This window comes from Electrona antarctica, assembly GCF_951216825.1.
Source record: "Electrona antarctica genome assembly, chromosome: 12".
NCBI classification, from domain to species: Eukaryota; Metazoa; Chordata; class Actinopteri; order Myctophiformes; family Myctophidae; genus Electrona; species Electrona antarctica.
In genome coordinates this window covers 42231734-42249296 of record NC_136793.1, presented here as the reverse complement: position 1 = coordinate 42249296, position 17563 = coordinate 42231734, and the positions used below count along the sequence as shown (strand labels likewise).

Below are 17563 nucleotides of genomic sequence, written 5' to 3'. Positions count from 1 at the left end.
CGCGCGTGTGTGTGTGTGTGTGTGTGTGTGTGTGTGTGTGTGTGTGTGACTGTGTGTGTGTGTGTAAGACAGAGAGCATGGCTCTGCTGCACAGTGTGAGAGGACTGTGGGAATAGGACAGGAGGGTTCTCTGTTGAATGGAGGTTCCAGAGCCAGAAGCAGTGGGGAGTCTCCTTAGACGCGCTGATTCCAGGCCGGCCACTCAAAGAGGGATTAGAACTGAGAAGGCCATCCTGATTAGCAATTCACACTCAAGTGCCCCCACAAGGACCTTGGGTAATAATATTGCCATCAATTCACTTCAACGACGCACAGGCCTAAAAATGTTTACCCTCTTTTTCAACCGTTTTCCACGAGCACAGACCAGCGGTGACGTCCGTAAAACTGCTCTCATGTTCGGAGATGTTGCTACTCTAGTCTACTGTATATGGCAAACTGAAAACTCTCAACACATATTCCCATTGGGTCTCGGGTCTAACTTAAAAATAAATAAATAAATAAGTTTTGCAATCACTTGACTGCAACTCTTTTGGTTCCGTCTCAAGCGTGTGAACTCAGTGTGAGAGGACACCCGTCCCCCCTCCCTCCCCCTCCCTCCCTTCTCGTCTCTTTGCTGCAAAACGACCACCACATGAAAGGACTATGATGTAAGAAGAAAATAACTAAACTAATATACTATTTCAAAGACGCCTCAGACCAGACTTTATTGAATTTGGTACATACATAGCAAGCTAAATTAATTAAGAGTGTTTATCACAGTGAGCTGACGTTTTTCCGGTCATATCTGTAAACTCTTAAACGTTGACAATAGCTCAATGATTTCTGTACTCTTATCATCCACCCCTGCACAGTGAATAAGGGGTTAAACTTGTCAAGTGATGGGACTGTATATGCATGATATAACAGAACAACCATGCATCTGAAATAAAGCAGACTTTCGTGGAGCCGAAGCTGAATGGAAAAGTGGGACAAATTATCCCTCATTAATAAGTTACTTTATTGAACTATTTAAACCATATGCGCAAAGAATACTGGCGGCTTTGATGTTGAAGGGGCTCCTCAATAATTAATTGCTGGATTCATATGCATTTCCTCAAATGTCTGACCCTTTACTAAAACTGATGCTCTTATTAAAGTGCTTGCATTTCAAAAAGGATGGAGAAATACCATCCGTGGTATTAAATGGGATTAGCCTTGCAAGCACTTCTGAAAAAATCTCCTAAACTGGGCTAAGTATGACTTCCTGCTTTATCATTCACCATCCTCCCAAAATGGTGTGTGTTGCTTTTAATTGACTATTTCACATTCTTATAGCAAACTCTCAGACTCAGACTAGTTTAATTTATACACCATGTTCAGGTACCAAAAGTTTAATGGAATGAAAATGCATCTAACCGTTCCCGTTTCTGACAAGCTATCACTTCACGAGACCAGTAAACACATACTGGTTACAAGAAAACTGGTCCAGAATCATAATTGGTAATGAGGATCATCAAGGGCTAAATGCTTAAATGCATGCGACTGGGAGTGAGAGCAGGATCCATGGACAATGTGAAGGGCATGTGGACAAATAGTCTCACCTCCAACCAACTGTGTTGTTTCTTCTTATTGTGCTCCCTGAAAGGGAAGAGGAGGGTCTTGGTTAAGAAGATTACAGCCCTACCCCACCCGTACGTTTAATCAACATGCCCTTTCAGCTCCGGCAACAATGCCAAACATGTCTACTAAAACGTCCCCCTCATCTCTCCCATGGCATACCTCACATGTTGTAACCGACTGCCAACAATCTAAACCGCAGTAATTGAAGAAGATGCTACACTTATTTTTTTTGTTGATCCCGAGTCTGTGTATACAGTAGGTAGATTACAATTTGCTTCAGGGTCATTTTGGTGGTGTCAATTTCAGAAATACCATTCATACCAGCATTGTCAATACTTGCATTTAGATTGTTTGTAATGACGTGCGCGTGTGTGTATATGTATGTATGTATATCTTTAGCATGATTGATGCTAAAGATATCATGCTAATATATCATGCTAATATATATATATATATATATATATATATATATATATATATATACACACATACACACACATATATACAGTATGTGGAACGTGATGTTCCATATCGTCATGTGTATATTAACTTCAACTAATTTTTAACTGATCAAAATTCCCCAAAGGGATCCACGGAGCTATCCTTCTTCACCCGTCATTTCTTTCATCCATGGTTAAATATGTAAATAAAATGTCTAAAGTCATTCTTCAAAGGGGAACAAAAGAAAAAAGGAGGCTGAGGGAAAAGACAGCCATAAAATTCCTCCGATTCTCCATAACATTAGCCAGAGGGGGTCCAGCTTCCAGCCAGAGCCTAGCAGCAGGGGAGCAAGCTCGCTCCATAGAATCACACATCTCAAATCCCACACACACAAAAAATAAAATATCTTTTCAGCTGCAGCCATCAAAGGGCCCCCTCCTTTCACTTTATTAGTTACAGAATTATCTCACAGTTGCTGATTTCTCAGAGATGGAGCTGCGCGGCTTGCTTCATAGCATTGTTGTGGTTGCAAAGATGAGATAGAGTCGCTCTGTGTGTGTGTGTGTGTGCGTGCGCGTGCGTGCGTGCGTGCGTGCGTGCGTGCGTGCGTGCGTGCGTGCACACGTTGAGTGTGGAATAGGCAATAGCAGGGTGCATATATGAAAAAGAGGGGGTGGCAGACAGAGAAGGAACATAAAAGAGACTGTAGTAGCTGCAGTGGCTACAGATGCTAAAGATTGAACAAGGCTGGTTCATCCCATTTCTTCTTCTCTTTTACAAAGAGGAATCACCATGACCAGCAAAACAATCATGAAAGCCAGGAGCCAGAACAAAGATGACAAAACGCAACAAACGGACATGGACTATGTTGTCCTGTGAATACATTATTTTGTAGGTTTCATTAAACCATAGAAGCAGATTAATCAGGGTGGATACTGGATACATGCTTTAAAATACGCCAGCGAGGGTATCCTGAAAGCCAGGTGATCAGTAAATGAAGAGTGGGCCCACCTTGGCCTCAGGAATTGATATAACATGATTAATTCCCCTTACATTGAAGCTCTCATCTTTACAAGTACACATAGTCTCCACAATGAACGTATAATGGGGCGGACGGGGGGAGGACGGACACGACACGACAGGCATGTCAGCTGTTGTCCTGGTCTGAGTCATTGTACGGTGTTAGAATAATGCAAAGAAAGGCCCTAGAACTTCTGCAATGGCATTATTTCAACAAAGGACAATTGTTTGTCCATATGGAGAGGCATTCCAAAACAAGACACTAAACAAAACTGCAAGTACTTACTTGCACATAAACTGACAAAATGATCACTGGTATCAAAGTAAGACCTTCACACGGGACAAATTATTAGCTATCGCAACACCATTGCTAGTACACCTCAGGCGCTATAATACAATGTCAATGTTATGTCAATGTTATGTATATGACGCAATGATATGACGCAGTGAACATCTGGTATATTTATTTCCCCAATGGAATACCTTTTATATATGGCTCAAAGATTTAGATAACTGGATGAGAAAAAGCAGAGCGATGTCTGAGTGTCGTTTGAGTTGGAGTGTATTCATTATATATATATATATATATATATATATATATATATATATATATATATATATATATCACACACACACACACACACACACACACACAGCACGCTGAGCACCCAACAGCTGAAATGCCACCAGTGAGATATGCTGTATTAAACCATTTAGCCACGCTGGTGCCAGGTTTCTCATCTCACCCCAACACATTTCTAAAATACCTCTAAACGCACTTTGGTGGCTCTTGTAATAAAAATGTACTAAACGTGGTCCCGTTTACTTGTGATCCGGATTTCACCCATGATGTAGACCATATGGCTTGGACCAGAGCGAGTTATACATCTTACAACTCCAGGTGTTTACCAAGTAATGTGAGTTAGCTTTGTGACTCACTGCACACTGTGGAGGAGGCGGAGGCTCAGAACAGGGCTCTCAGACAAGTCATGCCACCCTGCTCCAGATAACATGCCGACATACCACAGAGTCAGGATGGAGTCGTTATCCTTTGTAATAACAATGAATAAATACTGGACACCAGACAGAGTTCCATGTTGCATGCAGCCACTATGAATGGTACAAATTGACTTGAAGAGATACATGTAGGCCTACTCTGTGTGTGTGTGTGTGTGTGTGTGTGTGTGTGTGTGTGTGTGTGTGTGTGTGTGTGTGTGTGTGTGTGTGTGTGTGTGTGTGTGTGTGTGTGTGTGTGTGTGTGTGTGTGTGAACACAATGCATTGTAAAGTTCTTGGTTTACAGGCGCTATATTATAAATGCACCATTTTCCAATACACTTCAAATGGAAAAACTACATACAAATGCTGTTACTTTATTCCTGGAGGAATACTGCATACTGTAGCTCAAAAACATCCAACATCTAATCACAGGCCGATGTGGTGACTGATCTGTGGAAGTGTGATGCTTTACTGATTGAGTGGATAACAAAATGTTAAATAATTCATTCATACGGTATTGTTAATTTCTGTATAGCGAAGACGCAAAAGCTATATAATCCATCCTTAACCAGAATGTGTGTTGTTCCTGTGATCTCAGTCAGTGTGATCAATAAAACACAAACAACTCACTTCTGAAGCTGGAAACCAGAGAGAACAAAGGCTTTAATGTGTGATCTAATCAAGATTAGACTGTCTGCACATTAAATGGTTATTTTCTATTGACAGTAAATGGGACATTGATTTTGTGGGTTCATAGAACCCGTTTGATACTTTTTTTTCCATGTGCATTATTTGATGTTAGTTCTGAACCATGAAAGGCCCTCATCATTGCAGGTATCCACCCTTATAGGGTGGCTAGAAATTCAGCACACATCTAATGCCTTGGTTCTCCTCTATATTCATGATGACAGAACAGTGAAAATTCATACATCCATCCATCCATCTTCCACCACTTATCCGTAGTCGGGTCGCGGGGGCAACGCGTGATTTATTTCTATGTACGCTTTAAGACATAGACCCGCCCTTGGTGACGCCCCGCGCGTCTGATTGCAGCTTCTGCAGCAACACACACACTACAGAAAATCATATCATGAGCACACTTACATAAACACACACTTTTGCCTACACATGCACACAGGACGTAAACGTAAGCCATAGTACACCGTCATGAATCATGTCATGATTATGATTATGTCATGCGGCGACAGATACATGTTGGCGTTTTAATATTATTATCGCTAAATCGCTAACGTTTTAATATTATTATCCCTACTTCCTCTACTCTTCTTCTGACAGCAGCAGCATAGCTAGCCAATAAGAGGGTTCGCGGCCAATCAGAGGTAGGCTGGCCGCGCGGGGCGTCACCAAGGGCAGGTCTATGTCTTAAAGCGTACGTAGAAAGAAATCACACGGGGGCAACAGCTCCACCAGAGTGTTCCAGACTTCCCTCTGCAGAGCAACATTAGTGACTTCCTCCTGGGGGATCCCGAGACGTTCCAAGGCCAGTGAGTCGATGCGTTTCCTCCTACTGCGCCTTGGTCTGCCCCGGGGTCTCCACCCAGTGGGACGTGCCTCGAGGACCTCCATAGGGAGACGCCCGAGAGGCATCCTAACCAGATGCCCGAACAACCTAAGCTTCATACATATAAAATAAAAATTAAATTAATACGAATTAAAATATAAAATACATACAGACATGTCAATTTCATGGTGAAAACAAGGGTTTAAATTAATTTCGCTCCTATGCCACTAAAATATGGAATGCCCTACCAACAGCCATTAAGACATGTGAATCCATAGACTCTTTCAAAACTGCTCTCAAAGAGCACCTATGGACGTCTGAAATTCAAAACTGGCCCTGTAAAAAAAATCCCTTTCTTACCTTTTTTAACTGTATGATAATGATTGATGATGATTTTCTTTTTTTCATAGAAGTGTATATTTGTATGTCATTAAATGTTCTGAATGAATTGAAAATGGAGGACCCTTATGTAAACAAGTCTTTGTGCTTTTTCTGGTCCTATCCTATCCTATATAAGCAGTTTTTGTATTGACCTGTACTTTCGTTTGAAATGTACCCATTCTGCATACTGTGAAATAAAACATTTCAATCAATCAATTCAATCTTAATATGTGTAATGATATAATTAACCATATTTATATTAGGTCTAATCAATGATCAATCACCATTAACTATGCATTCCAAGCCAACTTTAAGATGTATTGGTCCAGAAAATGCCACAAATAGTGTTCCCCATGCACTCCGTCTGCAGTCTCCACCAGTTTAACTGAATTAAAACTTTTCTTCTTCTTCCATGAGTCATATAAAGGTCAGCTGGCCATATAGGCTCTGTAATGTGTCATTGTGTTTACACATAAAAGTTTATTCACTGGAAAAGGGAGAGGGGGAAACTCCCGTTCACACTCATTCTATTTTCTCACTTATGCAGACCGTGAAAATTGTCAGTTGTGAGCCAGAAAGAGAGCTCGCTTGGCGCGGCACTGAATCAGTGCAGCTGTGGGGGGCTTCACATGATGAGCAGACTCAGCCGAGCGCAGGCTGCACTGTTAATGTTACTAATGTATTAAAAAAAACACTCATAATTTGTCTGCTCAAAGTTTTAGGACCAAGACAAGCAAATAGAGGATAGCAAGTTTGTTGTAAAACCTTTAAAAATCTTGTAATGATTGGCCAACACGCTGTTCCGCACGATTTGAAAATAATCACCGTGTCAGTTGTCTTTCTTATGCAAAGTAGCAGTCTTTGAAGGCGGATCTTTTGGCAGGTTAGTCCAGGACGGAGGCAACGACCAACTCAAAACGAGCGCAGCCTGCCACTAAACGAACGCATGAACCAACTGACTGTCTCTGGTGTGTGGAGGATAATCCACAATTTTGGAACAGTTACTTCTATTTGGGAATATTTACTGTGGATATTTTTCAGATTTTGAGGACACTCTGCGAACTTCCCAGCACAGTGTTTTTTTTTAAGTTAGGCAGCAGACATCGGAGTCGGACTGACTGAATCTTGATAGTCGGATACGCGCGGAACGTCCGTATCGTGTGTGGAAAGTGTCACGACAATTTTGCACCGTCTTCAGTGCACTTTGCGAACAATTTAAGGAACATAATCAGAAAGAAGCCCGAACCGAAACCACAACCAGGGAGAGAAACGGCGCACGCGACTGAACATCTTCAATAAGCTATATCGGACTATAATAGCTGCAGATTGATTCATTTCAAAGCATGGAACTAAGCGCGCAATATTTTCAACAAGGTCGCCGTTTTGAACATATCACCGGAATTATACTTTTACCAAATCATTGACATTTGAAAGGGGGTAAGGATGGTCCTACCACGGACAGTCTTGTAAGTTTGATCATCAACATCCACCACATCAACCAGTGCTCTTCGCACCGCAGTTGTTTTTATATACTTGGGCTTTGTCCCAGTGGTGAACATTTAACTTTGTTTATTGTAAGGCAGACCAAAGCGGTGAAAATGAGTTCAACTACCAAACGTAGACTGCTGCTGCTGTGTGTGCTGCTTGTGCTGTGGAGTGCTGGGGGCATGGCCATTAGTTCAATCGACCCTGACCGATCGGGAGAAGGGAGATGTCAAAACATCCACATCCCCTTGTGTAAGGACATTGGTTATAACATGACTTGCATGCCAAATCTGATGGGCCATGAGGACCAAAACGAGGCGGCTATTAAGCTCCACGAGTTTGCCCCATTAATAGAAATTGGGTGCCACAGTCATCTTAAATTCTTCCTATGTTCCCTGTATGCCCCCATGTGCACGGAGCAGGTTTCCACCCCTATCCCTGCCTGCCGAGTGATGTGCGAGCAGGTCAAGCACAACTGTTCTCCCATTTTGGAGAAGTTTAACTTCCCGTGGCCTGACTCTCTGGACTGCTCCAGACTGCCATCCAAAAACGACCCCAACAACCTCTGCATGGAGGCCCCGAACAATGGCTCAGAGGAGCCCCACAAAGTGTCCCACACGCAGCCTCCTGACTTCAGGCCCCAGCGGCCCCTCGGTGGACAAGACCTGCAGCTGAAAGACAGAGGCAGCAAGGGGACCTGCAGCAACCCCGGGAAGTTCCACTACGTGGAGAAGAGTGAGTCGTGTGCCCCTAAATGTCACCCCAAGGTGGACGTGTACTGGCGACAGGGGGACAAGCAGTTCTCCCTGGTGTGGATGGCCATATGGTCCATCCTCTGCTTCATGTCCAGTGCGTTCACCGTGCTCACGTTCCTCATCGACCCCCAGCGCTTCAAATACCCAGAGAGGCCCATCATCTTCCTGTCCATGTCCTACTGCGTGTACTCTGTGGGCTACCTCATCCGGCTCTTCGTGGGCGCCGACAGGATCGCGTGCGACAGAGACAGCGGGGTCCAGTACATCATCCAGGAGGGCCTGGAGAGCACGGGCTGCACCATCGTGTTCCTCATCCTCTACTACTTCGGCATGGCCAGCTCCTTATGGTGGGTCATCCTGACCCTCACGTGGTTCCTGGCCGCGGGTAAGAAGTGGGGCCACGAGGCCATAGAGGCCAACAGCAGCTACTTCCACCTGGCGGCGTGGGCCATCCCCGCGGTGAAGACCATCATGATCCTGGTGATGAGGAAGGTGGCGGGGGACGAGCTGACGGGCGTCTGCTACGTGGGCAGCATGGACGTGAAGGCCCTCACGGGGTTCGTGCTCATCCCGCTCTCCTGCTACCTCATCATCGGCACGTCTTTCCTGCTCTCGGGCTTCGTGGCCCTCTTTCACATTCGCAAGATCATGAAGACGGAGGGCGAGAACACGGACAAGCTGGAGAAGCTGATGGTGCGCATCGGAGTCTTCTCCGTGCTGTACACGGTCCCCGCCACCTGCGTCATAGCCTGCTACTTCTACGAGCGGCTCAACATGGACTACTGGAGGATCCTGGCCGCGGAGAAGAGGTGCGGCGCGGACGGCGGCGGGCCAGAGTCGGACGAGTGCGTGATGAAGACTTCCATACCGGCTGTGGAGATTTTCATGGTGAAGATCTTCATGCTCCTGGTGGTGGGCATCACCAGTGGCATGTGGATCTGGACCTCAAAGACCCTGCAGTCGTGGCAGAACGTGTTTAGCAGGAAGCTCAAGAAGAGAACGAGGAGGAAGGCTGCCAGTGTGTTCACCAGCAGTGGGCCGTACATTAAACCTCACCCACCTCTCAAAGGGCACAATACTAAGTATGAGCCCACGCGGCCCCCTCCCACATGTGTATGAGCTGGCTCTCTGTGTATACCCCCCCCCCCCCCCCCCAACCAACAACAACAAAAATACTTATAAAGCCCTTACCTAAACCAGACACTGTAATCAAGACTAAGAGTGCCATCAAAATAAATAAGGTTCATGTTTTATTTATGCAAACTGCATTGAAAATAATGCAATGTAATATTTTCTCTTTTTTCATCTCGAAACATCTCAAGCTACAAAACTGCCTTTGTTTGAGGGGGAAAAAATCTGCTACCCCTGGAATCACTTATCCCATTGAGGAACTTTAGTAGAGAGAAAAAGAAAAAATCGTATTGTTTCTGAGACAAAGAGAGTGGAATAAACCATTCCAATGTGCCATGGGGTTGCTTGAATAATGTGCAATAGTTGTTTTCCTTACAGGCAAAAATGGCACTTGTACTGTTACTGACATTACAAACAATGAAAGGCCTCCATGGACAATGAATGGTCTGAGAGATGGAGGCCTTAAAAGTGTCACGTTTTGAGGCATTTTAATGGAAATCAAGGCAGTGTCGTACATGTTTGAACTAGAGTGAGAGCAGCTGTTGAAAAGCGCTCAGGACCTTATGGGCTGCCTGTTGTGAGGCAAATTCATGCCATAAATTAATCAACAAGCACTAGTTATTGAAAACTTATTTGTACACACAGTTGAGTTTTCCTGTTTTTGCTGTTTTATAGCACGAGGAAGCATTTGTATATATTTCTAAAAGTCGATATTTTATAGAAAAATAAAATAGTTTAAGATGTTGATAAAGATGGAATTGTGTACTGCGACTGTTTTTCTTTACAGCTGTTACATTTACCTCTATGTGAATGGGGATCTAAATCCAAGTTTAATTTCCTTTTCTCCATTACAGAATGTGTTCCATTTGATAATGGCTCCTTTTCGTCCCTTTTACCGGTAGTTTGTATGGCTGTTCTTTTGGGAGCATTTTTCTTTCAGGTTTTAAGAATATGTTTGGCATTCAAAAAGCCTGCCATCACTATCAGTCTGATTATCATCATAGAACACGATACAAAAATATAATTCCATGCACCATAATAATTATAACTAATGCATGAAATTCACAGACAATCTTTTAACAGCCTCAGCCTGACACATAATAGTTTCAACAAAGTGATTCAACACTTCATTCCGCTTTTGTCACACAGGTTATAACTGATATAAAGTCAACAGTTGAGTTGTTGAGCTCAATTCGAGCCACTGGGCAAGCGAGTGTGCACATGGCGTACATTATATCTTTGTGTATGGAGAAGATTACACCTCTCCATCTCAGTGAAGATGAATAATCCCCCCCTCCACACTCATGCCTTCTGGAAAGGAAGGCATGTGGACCCACAACTTAATCCATTAAGACCTGATTCTACAAATATTTTCATATAAAACATACGTTTTCTGAAAAACCTATGTTTCTATATCAGTGGTGCTTAAACTTTTTCATGTCAAGGACCCCAAATATTATATATTTGGCCGCCGGAACTCCAAATGTAAATGTGTTGTGTTGTTTCAGGGACCCCCCAGAAGCAAGGATTTGAGTTAAAACGTTTGCTGTGAAAGTATATATTCAAAGATTTGCACACATTGCACACAAAAATAGCAGATGTACAAGCTTGTAAATCTTCTATTTTTCAATAGCTAAAGTATAAAATAATGGTTAAAAGCTAAAGTGACAGGTCTGAAGGAGTGACAGTCAGAGAGCATGCATCTGAACTCAACTCATCTTCAAATCTTTAATTAAGAGCATGAGATATAGCCTGCACCTCCATGACGGAATTAGTCAGACATGATACATTTACATTTTAGATTTAGATGTATTGATAGTGTACATAATATTCACACATTAACCCATACAAAGATCCACTGCATATATATAAGGCCAGCAGCTCAGTATTCATTTTAACTTAATTTATTTGCTCTTATTTATCTAGGATTTGTTCTTCACACTACTCTTTATTTTGGGTTTAATTCTCACTGCTGCTGCAGCTGCTATGACGTCTGAATTTCACTCCAGGACCAACAATGATTTATCTTATCTCTAAGAGAAAAAAGTTGGATGACATCAAAGAGATTATCAGAGTCAACCATTTATGAGAATGAGCCTTTCATACAGTTTTCCTTTAGACCTGTTGCAACCTATACGTTGTTATACCTTTCAATCCAGGTACCACTCCAGCTACCTCTGAGTCCTTAGTTGTTGCTATACATGTAGCAACATTATTATTTGTTATTTTTGAATAAGAATTTGAAGGTTTTCAGAAAACCTAGGTTTGGTTTTAGAAGGTTTGTGTTTCCAGTTCCAGCATATGTTTTACAACATGCTTATTTATGAGGTGGAGCTTCTGATATGAACACCTTTTTAAGGTCTAAAAACAAAACAAGGATTTATTCAGGTTATTATTTTTGCATTTGTAAATTTGGATGGAAAAAACAGCATTCACCAATGGGCATTTCTAATTATGCACAGCTCTTTGAATATAGAATACATTATAATTATAAACATGAATGAGTGTGGTAATCTGTCATACCTTCGAGATGCAACAACACAACATAGACATCATGGTAATTCGTAACTAACTCCACATTTAAGATACTTCATCTCATCCTCTATTATATCTGTCTGTTTATGGTGCCTTTACAATATTTCTTTCAATTATTATTCTTTGTGATTGGCCTGGAGAGGATTGAACATATGACATTACAGTTACATATGACATTACAGGGTAATATTACTGATGATTTTATAATCAATTTCCATCTTTGTCTTCCATTCTCTCACACTCTCCCCCTCTCACTTTTGCATGTGTGTATGCCTTTGTATTTGTGTGTATCAGTGATTATTATGCAATAATCCAGCACTCAGGGCGGGATTAGTGTGTTTGAAGGATCTGCCTTTGAAGGCTGGATAGCTGCAAAACAAAGTAAGGAATATCTGTCATCTCCTTTCTTATCAGGAGTACATGATGACATTTTCAAAAGACACATCTGGTCTGGATTTGAAGTAGTTACATATTGACTGAAGCCTTCTTTTAAAGAAATGCCAAACAGAATACATCGTGTGGTACTTGATTGTTTGGTGTTAATTGATCCTTGAATTGTAAACAATTTAGGTCACATCCCTTCAGAACTACAAGTCTAGACTTGAGTTTTCAAACCAACCAATTTAAGCTCTGCTTCAACTTTTGTCTAGGCAACAATGTAAGAAGTGTGAAGATATGGTTTCTTTGTTCAAATGGTGCATTTACAATAGAGTGACTTTATCAAAGCGCTTTACAATGTACATTACATTCTCCCATTCACACACCGATGGCAGAGGCAACCATGCAAGGCACCAAGTCACACATCACTCGACGGGCAGGCAGTATTTAGGGGTTTAGTGTCGTGCTCAAGGATACTTCGACACAAAGCCCGGAGGAGCCCGGGATCGAGCTGGGAACCTTACAATTATCCAGACGGCCACTCTACCTCCTGAGCCACTGCTGTCTCTTCTGATGGCATGGCACGCATGCTATTATGGTTAGTTGTGGTACTCTGTCCCAGCTGCTACATGGACATAAACCAATGTCTTGACGAAGGCTACTGAGAGATCTTCAGAGATGTGCACGGCATTTATAAAACAAAATAATGCATGTTCTGAGAATACTGGGTTCCTTTGGCCTTTTAGGATGAGAACCCCTTTTGGTGTTTTTACCCTTCAAGACGGGAACGGGAACCCATTTTTGGGTTCTTGTTGCTATGTACAGTGTATAGCAACATTACATTTTTGTCATTTTTGAATAAACCTTAGGTCAGGATTTAGAAGGTGTTTTTAGAATCAGCATCAATCATGTTTGAGAGTTTCAAGCCATGCAGAATAGTACTGTCAGTTCTAATATTTAAATTTGCAAGAGTAATGTTTAATTTATACTACGTGTATAAATATACCGTGGCGTGCACCGAAAATAGACGATCTACCAGCTCACGTGGAGATCCGGCTTGTATAAATCAGGCGTGAGTTGAGTGTACTGTAGTAACGCGCAATCCTCGGGGGCATTCAAGTTCCAGCATCAGCCCCAGCCCGACATTCAAAAGCACATGACTCACAAATCTCTATGTGGCCGAATCAAAGTCAGGCACTGTCTATTGATACTGTGTTGAGTAAAAAAAGGTGAGTGCTTCTGAGAGCTTCGGTAGAGGCCACCTGGATAACAGCCCCCAAGGTGTCTGGGAAGGCTGTAAATATAAATGACAGTTACCACTCCCCCTCAGGGCTTCTCTACCCAAGCAGGCTTCACTCTCTGCTCTTCAAAGGGAAATCTATTGACTGCTCGGAGAAAGGGCAAAGGGAAGGTTTTGAAAAGTATAACAGTCTTGTTTTAACACATCACAGATCAGAGTTGTCCACATTCAGCAGTTTAGTTTAGTTGTTTTCCTCCGCTTAGTAATATGCTCAAATTCAGCGCGTCCTCTCGTCTGATCTGAGGTCCTAGTAGTCAATTTGTGGAAAGGTTTGTGTGATCGCAGTAACATTTTTCTTTACAATGGTATTGTTCTATAAATGGTCATCATCAACTCTGATGGATGAACAAGTAAGGAAGGAAGTGTCAATTGTAGAATATGTTCTAAGAGCAGTGAGAGTACAACTTGGTGCGAATGCCTACTGTCAAAAATGTACAAAAAGTCATGCATGAACTTAATTTGATGAATCTGGGCATATAAAATAATGTCCCAATTCCCATACACAGGAATAAGGTCAACTAATTATCTAACTAAATTATCTAACTAACAAACTAAGTAATACATTTAGCTAACAGCGGGATTGTCAAGAGGCTCATCAGATTGTGTGTGTGTGTGTGTGTGTGTGTGTGTGTGTGTGTGTGTGTGTGTGTGTGTGTGTGTGTGTGTGTGTGTGTGTGTGTGTGTGTGTGTGTGTATATGCATATGCGTGGCGTGTGCGTGTGTCACAGGGCCCTCACACAGCTGTTGTTCCTGGCGATGGCATGGTAGCCGTTTTTGTTTGTCCCACAGTGGGGAATCTGGCAACAACCATGTGACCATGGCAGAGACATCACCTTCACAACATATCTCAAAGCTCCACTGTGGCCCCTGTCTGAAAGACCATGAACACTGCTCCACCACTCGGTGACTCTCGAGCCCCATTCTCACACCCCTGCCACCACTCCACCCCATCTCTCCCTCTACCCCCACCAGCCTCTCACCACACGTCATTCTCCTCATTAAAGAAGACTTGTGATGTGTTGACAAAAATGAGCTTCAGCTTCGGATCAGCTTTATTAAAACAACATTGATCCTTTGATATTTATCCACCAAGCGTGGATTTTAGTTTTTTTACGCTCTGCAATTGAGATGATAAGTGCCTTTTGTGGAGCCGAGGAGTATTGCAAACATGAAGTCGAGACTGCGGTAGAATTAGGCCTAACGCTGTACTGTACGTCAAAGGTTGACTCACATTCAAGAGGCAAGCAGCATCCTCACCAGACGAGTCCTAAAACCAGAACATCAAAAAACGTCATACATGCCTACACAACAGCATGACGACTAAACACCTCTCCCTACTTTGTTATTATTGTTGCCATGCCGTTATATGTGAATTTTTGCGGTGGAAATGGAATGTCGTCTCTCTCTCTCTGGCTGTGTGTACCTTAACTTTGGCTGCTGCCTGCTGCTGTTGCAAGCAGTCATAAAGCTCTCTGACACAGTGACATAAATCAAGCTGCCTGGATGACTGGCGGCTGAGGCAGCCTCTCCTTGATCAGGCTTTCTGGAGACGCCCCATGGAATCATCGTCAGCTGCCCCAGCAGCACCTGTTTACTAGTTCGGGCCTGCCTGTTAGGAGTACATGAGCTGAGTTCCTGCAAGCTCCTCAGTAGGGTTGCACATGACTCCTACCCACAAACGCACACATGCACACATGCATGCACGCACGCTAAGGAATTTGGCTGTTGCAGTTAGAGGTGGGGGGTTCTTCCAATGTATGGTCCTACTGCAGTTTGTACAATTAATGTAAAAGACGCTGTTTCATCTCAGAATGGTCTTTGGCTCTGCTCCCTCTATTTAAACTACTTCCAGTAAAATGTGTTTTGTCTCTTTGTCTGACTATAACTGCAAAGGTAAAAATAGAATGTGTGTAAAAAAAAAAAAGAGACAGAAACCGCGAGTGAAAAGGTTATTGTCAAAATGTTACAGGAAGTTTCCGGGAGCAATACCGCAATGAAAGCACCCTCTCATCCCCCGAGTTTGTCTAGTGCACCAATCCCAGAGATAAAGAGGATTATAGTTTAAGCAAGTTTTGGGTGGGCTCCGTGTTTTAATTTGATCTACGTGGCAAAAATCTAGGGCAGAGTAAGTGTACAGTATATGTGCACATTCTTCAATCACAAAAACCCTAATCAACAGCACACAGAGACAAACAGAAAGACAACGTACTGACAACGTACTGACGCGCGCACGCACGCGCACACGCGCACAGCCGCACACACACACGCGCACACACACACACACACACACACACACACACACACACACACACACACACACACACACACACACACACACACACACACACACACACACACACACACACACACACACACACACACACACACACACACACACACACTCTTGCTGTGGAGGCAGCCGTTCCCCTTCACTGCTGAAGGTGAGAGTAATTACTCAAAAACCTGGCAACAATGAGCTCTCTTTCCCTGCAAGGCAGGGGCAGGGCACTTTTTTCAAATGCATAATGATCTGCCTCTGAGGGCCTCCGCTGATCAAACAAGTGTTTGATAGTGGCTTTGGTTTGAAAGAGGCCTGAATATGTTTATTTGCATGTTGAGAAGTGAGCGACTTTGAGGTGCAGATCAGGCAGATTAGTGTTAACGGAGAGAGACCTGTGCTAACAGACACTCCCCCTGCATACGGCATGGCAGCAGTGCATGCACTTCCTCTGAGGTCTAGTTAAGCTGAATACAATATCAGACAGACAAAAAAATGGCAACTCCTGCTACTGTTCCTCCTTTGTTTGTTCTGTGTGCCAGTCTCCTCACTTAAGCCTTCTTCAGTATTTCTTTGAATGGATTTCAGATAGTATAGCATACAGTTCATGTGAATACACGCATTCCAACCTCAGGTGAATAATGCTTAGCAATTAAATGGAAATGGTGAAGGTCAGGTGTTGTTTGATTTAACAGGCAAGCTATATTTTTATTTGGGTTGGATTTTGTCACACACACACACACACACACACACACACACACACACACACACACACACACACACACACACACACACACACACACACACACACACACACAGACTGTGGCAGTACCCATGGGAGGCAATGTGAAATTGTGTGGCTGTGAGGTGATGAATAGCCTGGTGTCAGCTGGAAGCAGGGTTTTTGCCATGGTGACTAGCAGCAGCAGATTGTGACGCCCTAATCTGCCACCTTCCTAATCCTCATTGCAAAGTGCTCTGATAATAAAACAAAAATAAAAGCATCTGAATCCCTTGGCCCGATATCTTTGTTGCCCACGACTATAGAGAATGGTTTATGTCTGGGTACATTCATGCACAGTCGCACACAAACAGCGTACCTGTAGTCAAGTCACAGAGACACTGCTGGCATGCTCGATTATGTGCGTGCGTGCACGCACACACACAGATACTGAATCTGCAATGAGTGTTGAATGCCTCACACGCATGCCGTTTGATATACTATGTATACATGTGCACGTGTTCACTTTGTGCTATGCTCCTGTAATTATGTGCACATAATACATTGGAATGTGCATGCAAACAAGTGACACTGTCAGAGTTAAATTAACACTGATGAATTGTACTGTGCCCCGTGCGTGTGTGTGTGTGTGTGTCAGTCACATGTGTGGCATTTTCAGAGATGCTGCCAAAGCAGTGACAGGATTGATGGCGGAGTGGAGAGAGTGTGCACACCAGGAGATCGTCAATGTGTTGAGCTGTGTGTGTGTGTGTGTGTGTGTGTGTGTGTGTGTGTGTGTGTGTGTGTGTGTGTGTGTGTGTGTGTGTGTGTGTGTGTGTAGCCAGTATAGGAGCTATAGAGGGATGATGGATCTGACGGGGCTCATGAACACCGCTGAGAGAAAAAGCCTGTTGGTTCAAAGGAATTCTCAGCAAACTTAACAAAGACACGGGGAGAGAATATGAAACCAAACTACACCTTCCACAGCTCAGTCCCACCAGCAGAATATATGCAGTAGA

General features: G+C 43.2%; 1 protein-coding gene across 1 annotated transcript; it reads left to right on the top strand.

The window, feature by feature from the left end:
* Nucleotides 1-6880: 6880 nt before the first annotated feature.
* fzd10 (frizzled class receptor 10) lies at nucleotides 6881-10089 on the top strand. The gene has a single exon (XM_079517111.1). The coding sequence runs from the start codon at nucleotides 7560-7562 to the stop codon at nucleotides 9318-9320; it is 1761 nt and encodes a 586-aa protein (XP_079373237.1). The 5' UTR covers nucleotides 6881-7559; the 3' UTR covers nucleotides 9321-10089.
* The last annotated feature ends 7474 nt before the right edge of the window (nucleotides 10090-17563 follow it).

Coding starts and splice junctions, on each gene's coding strand:
- fzd10 (XM_079517111.1), top strand. CDS start 7,560: ATGAGTTCAACTACCAAACGTAGACTGCTGCTGCTGTGTGTGCTGCTT.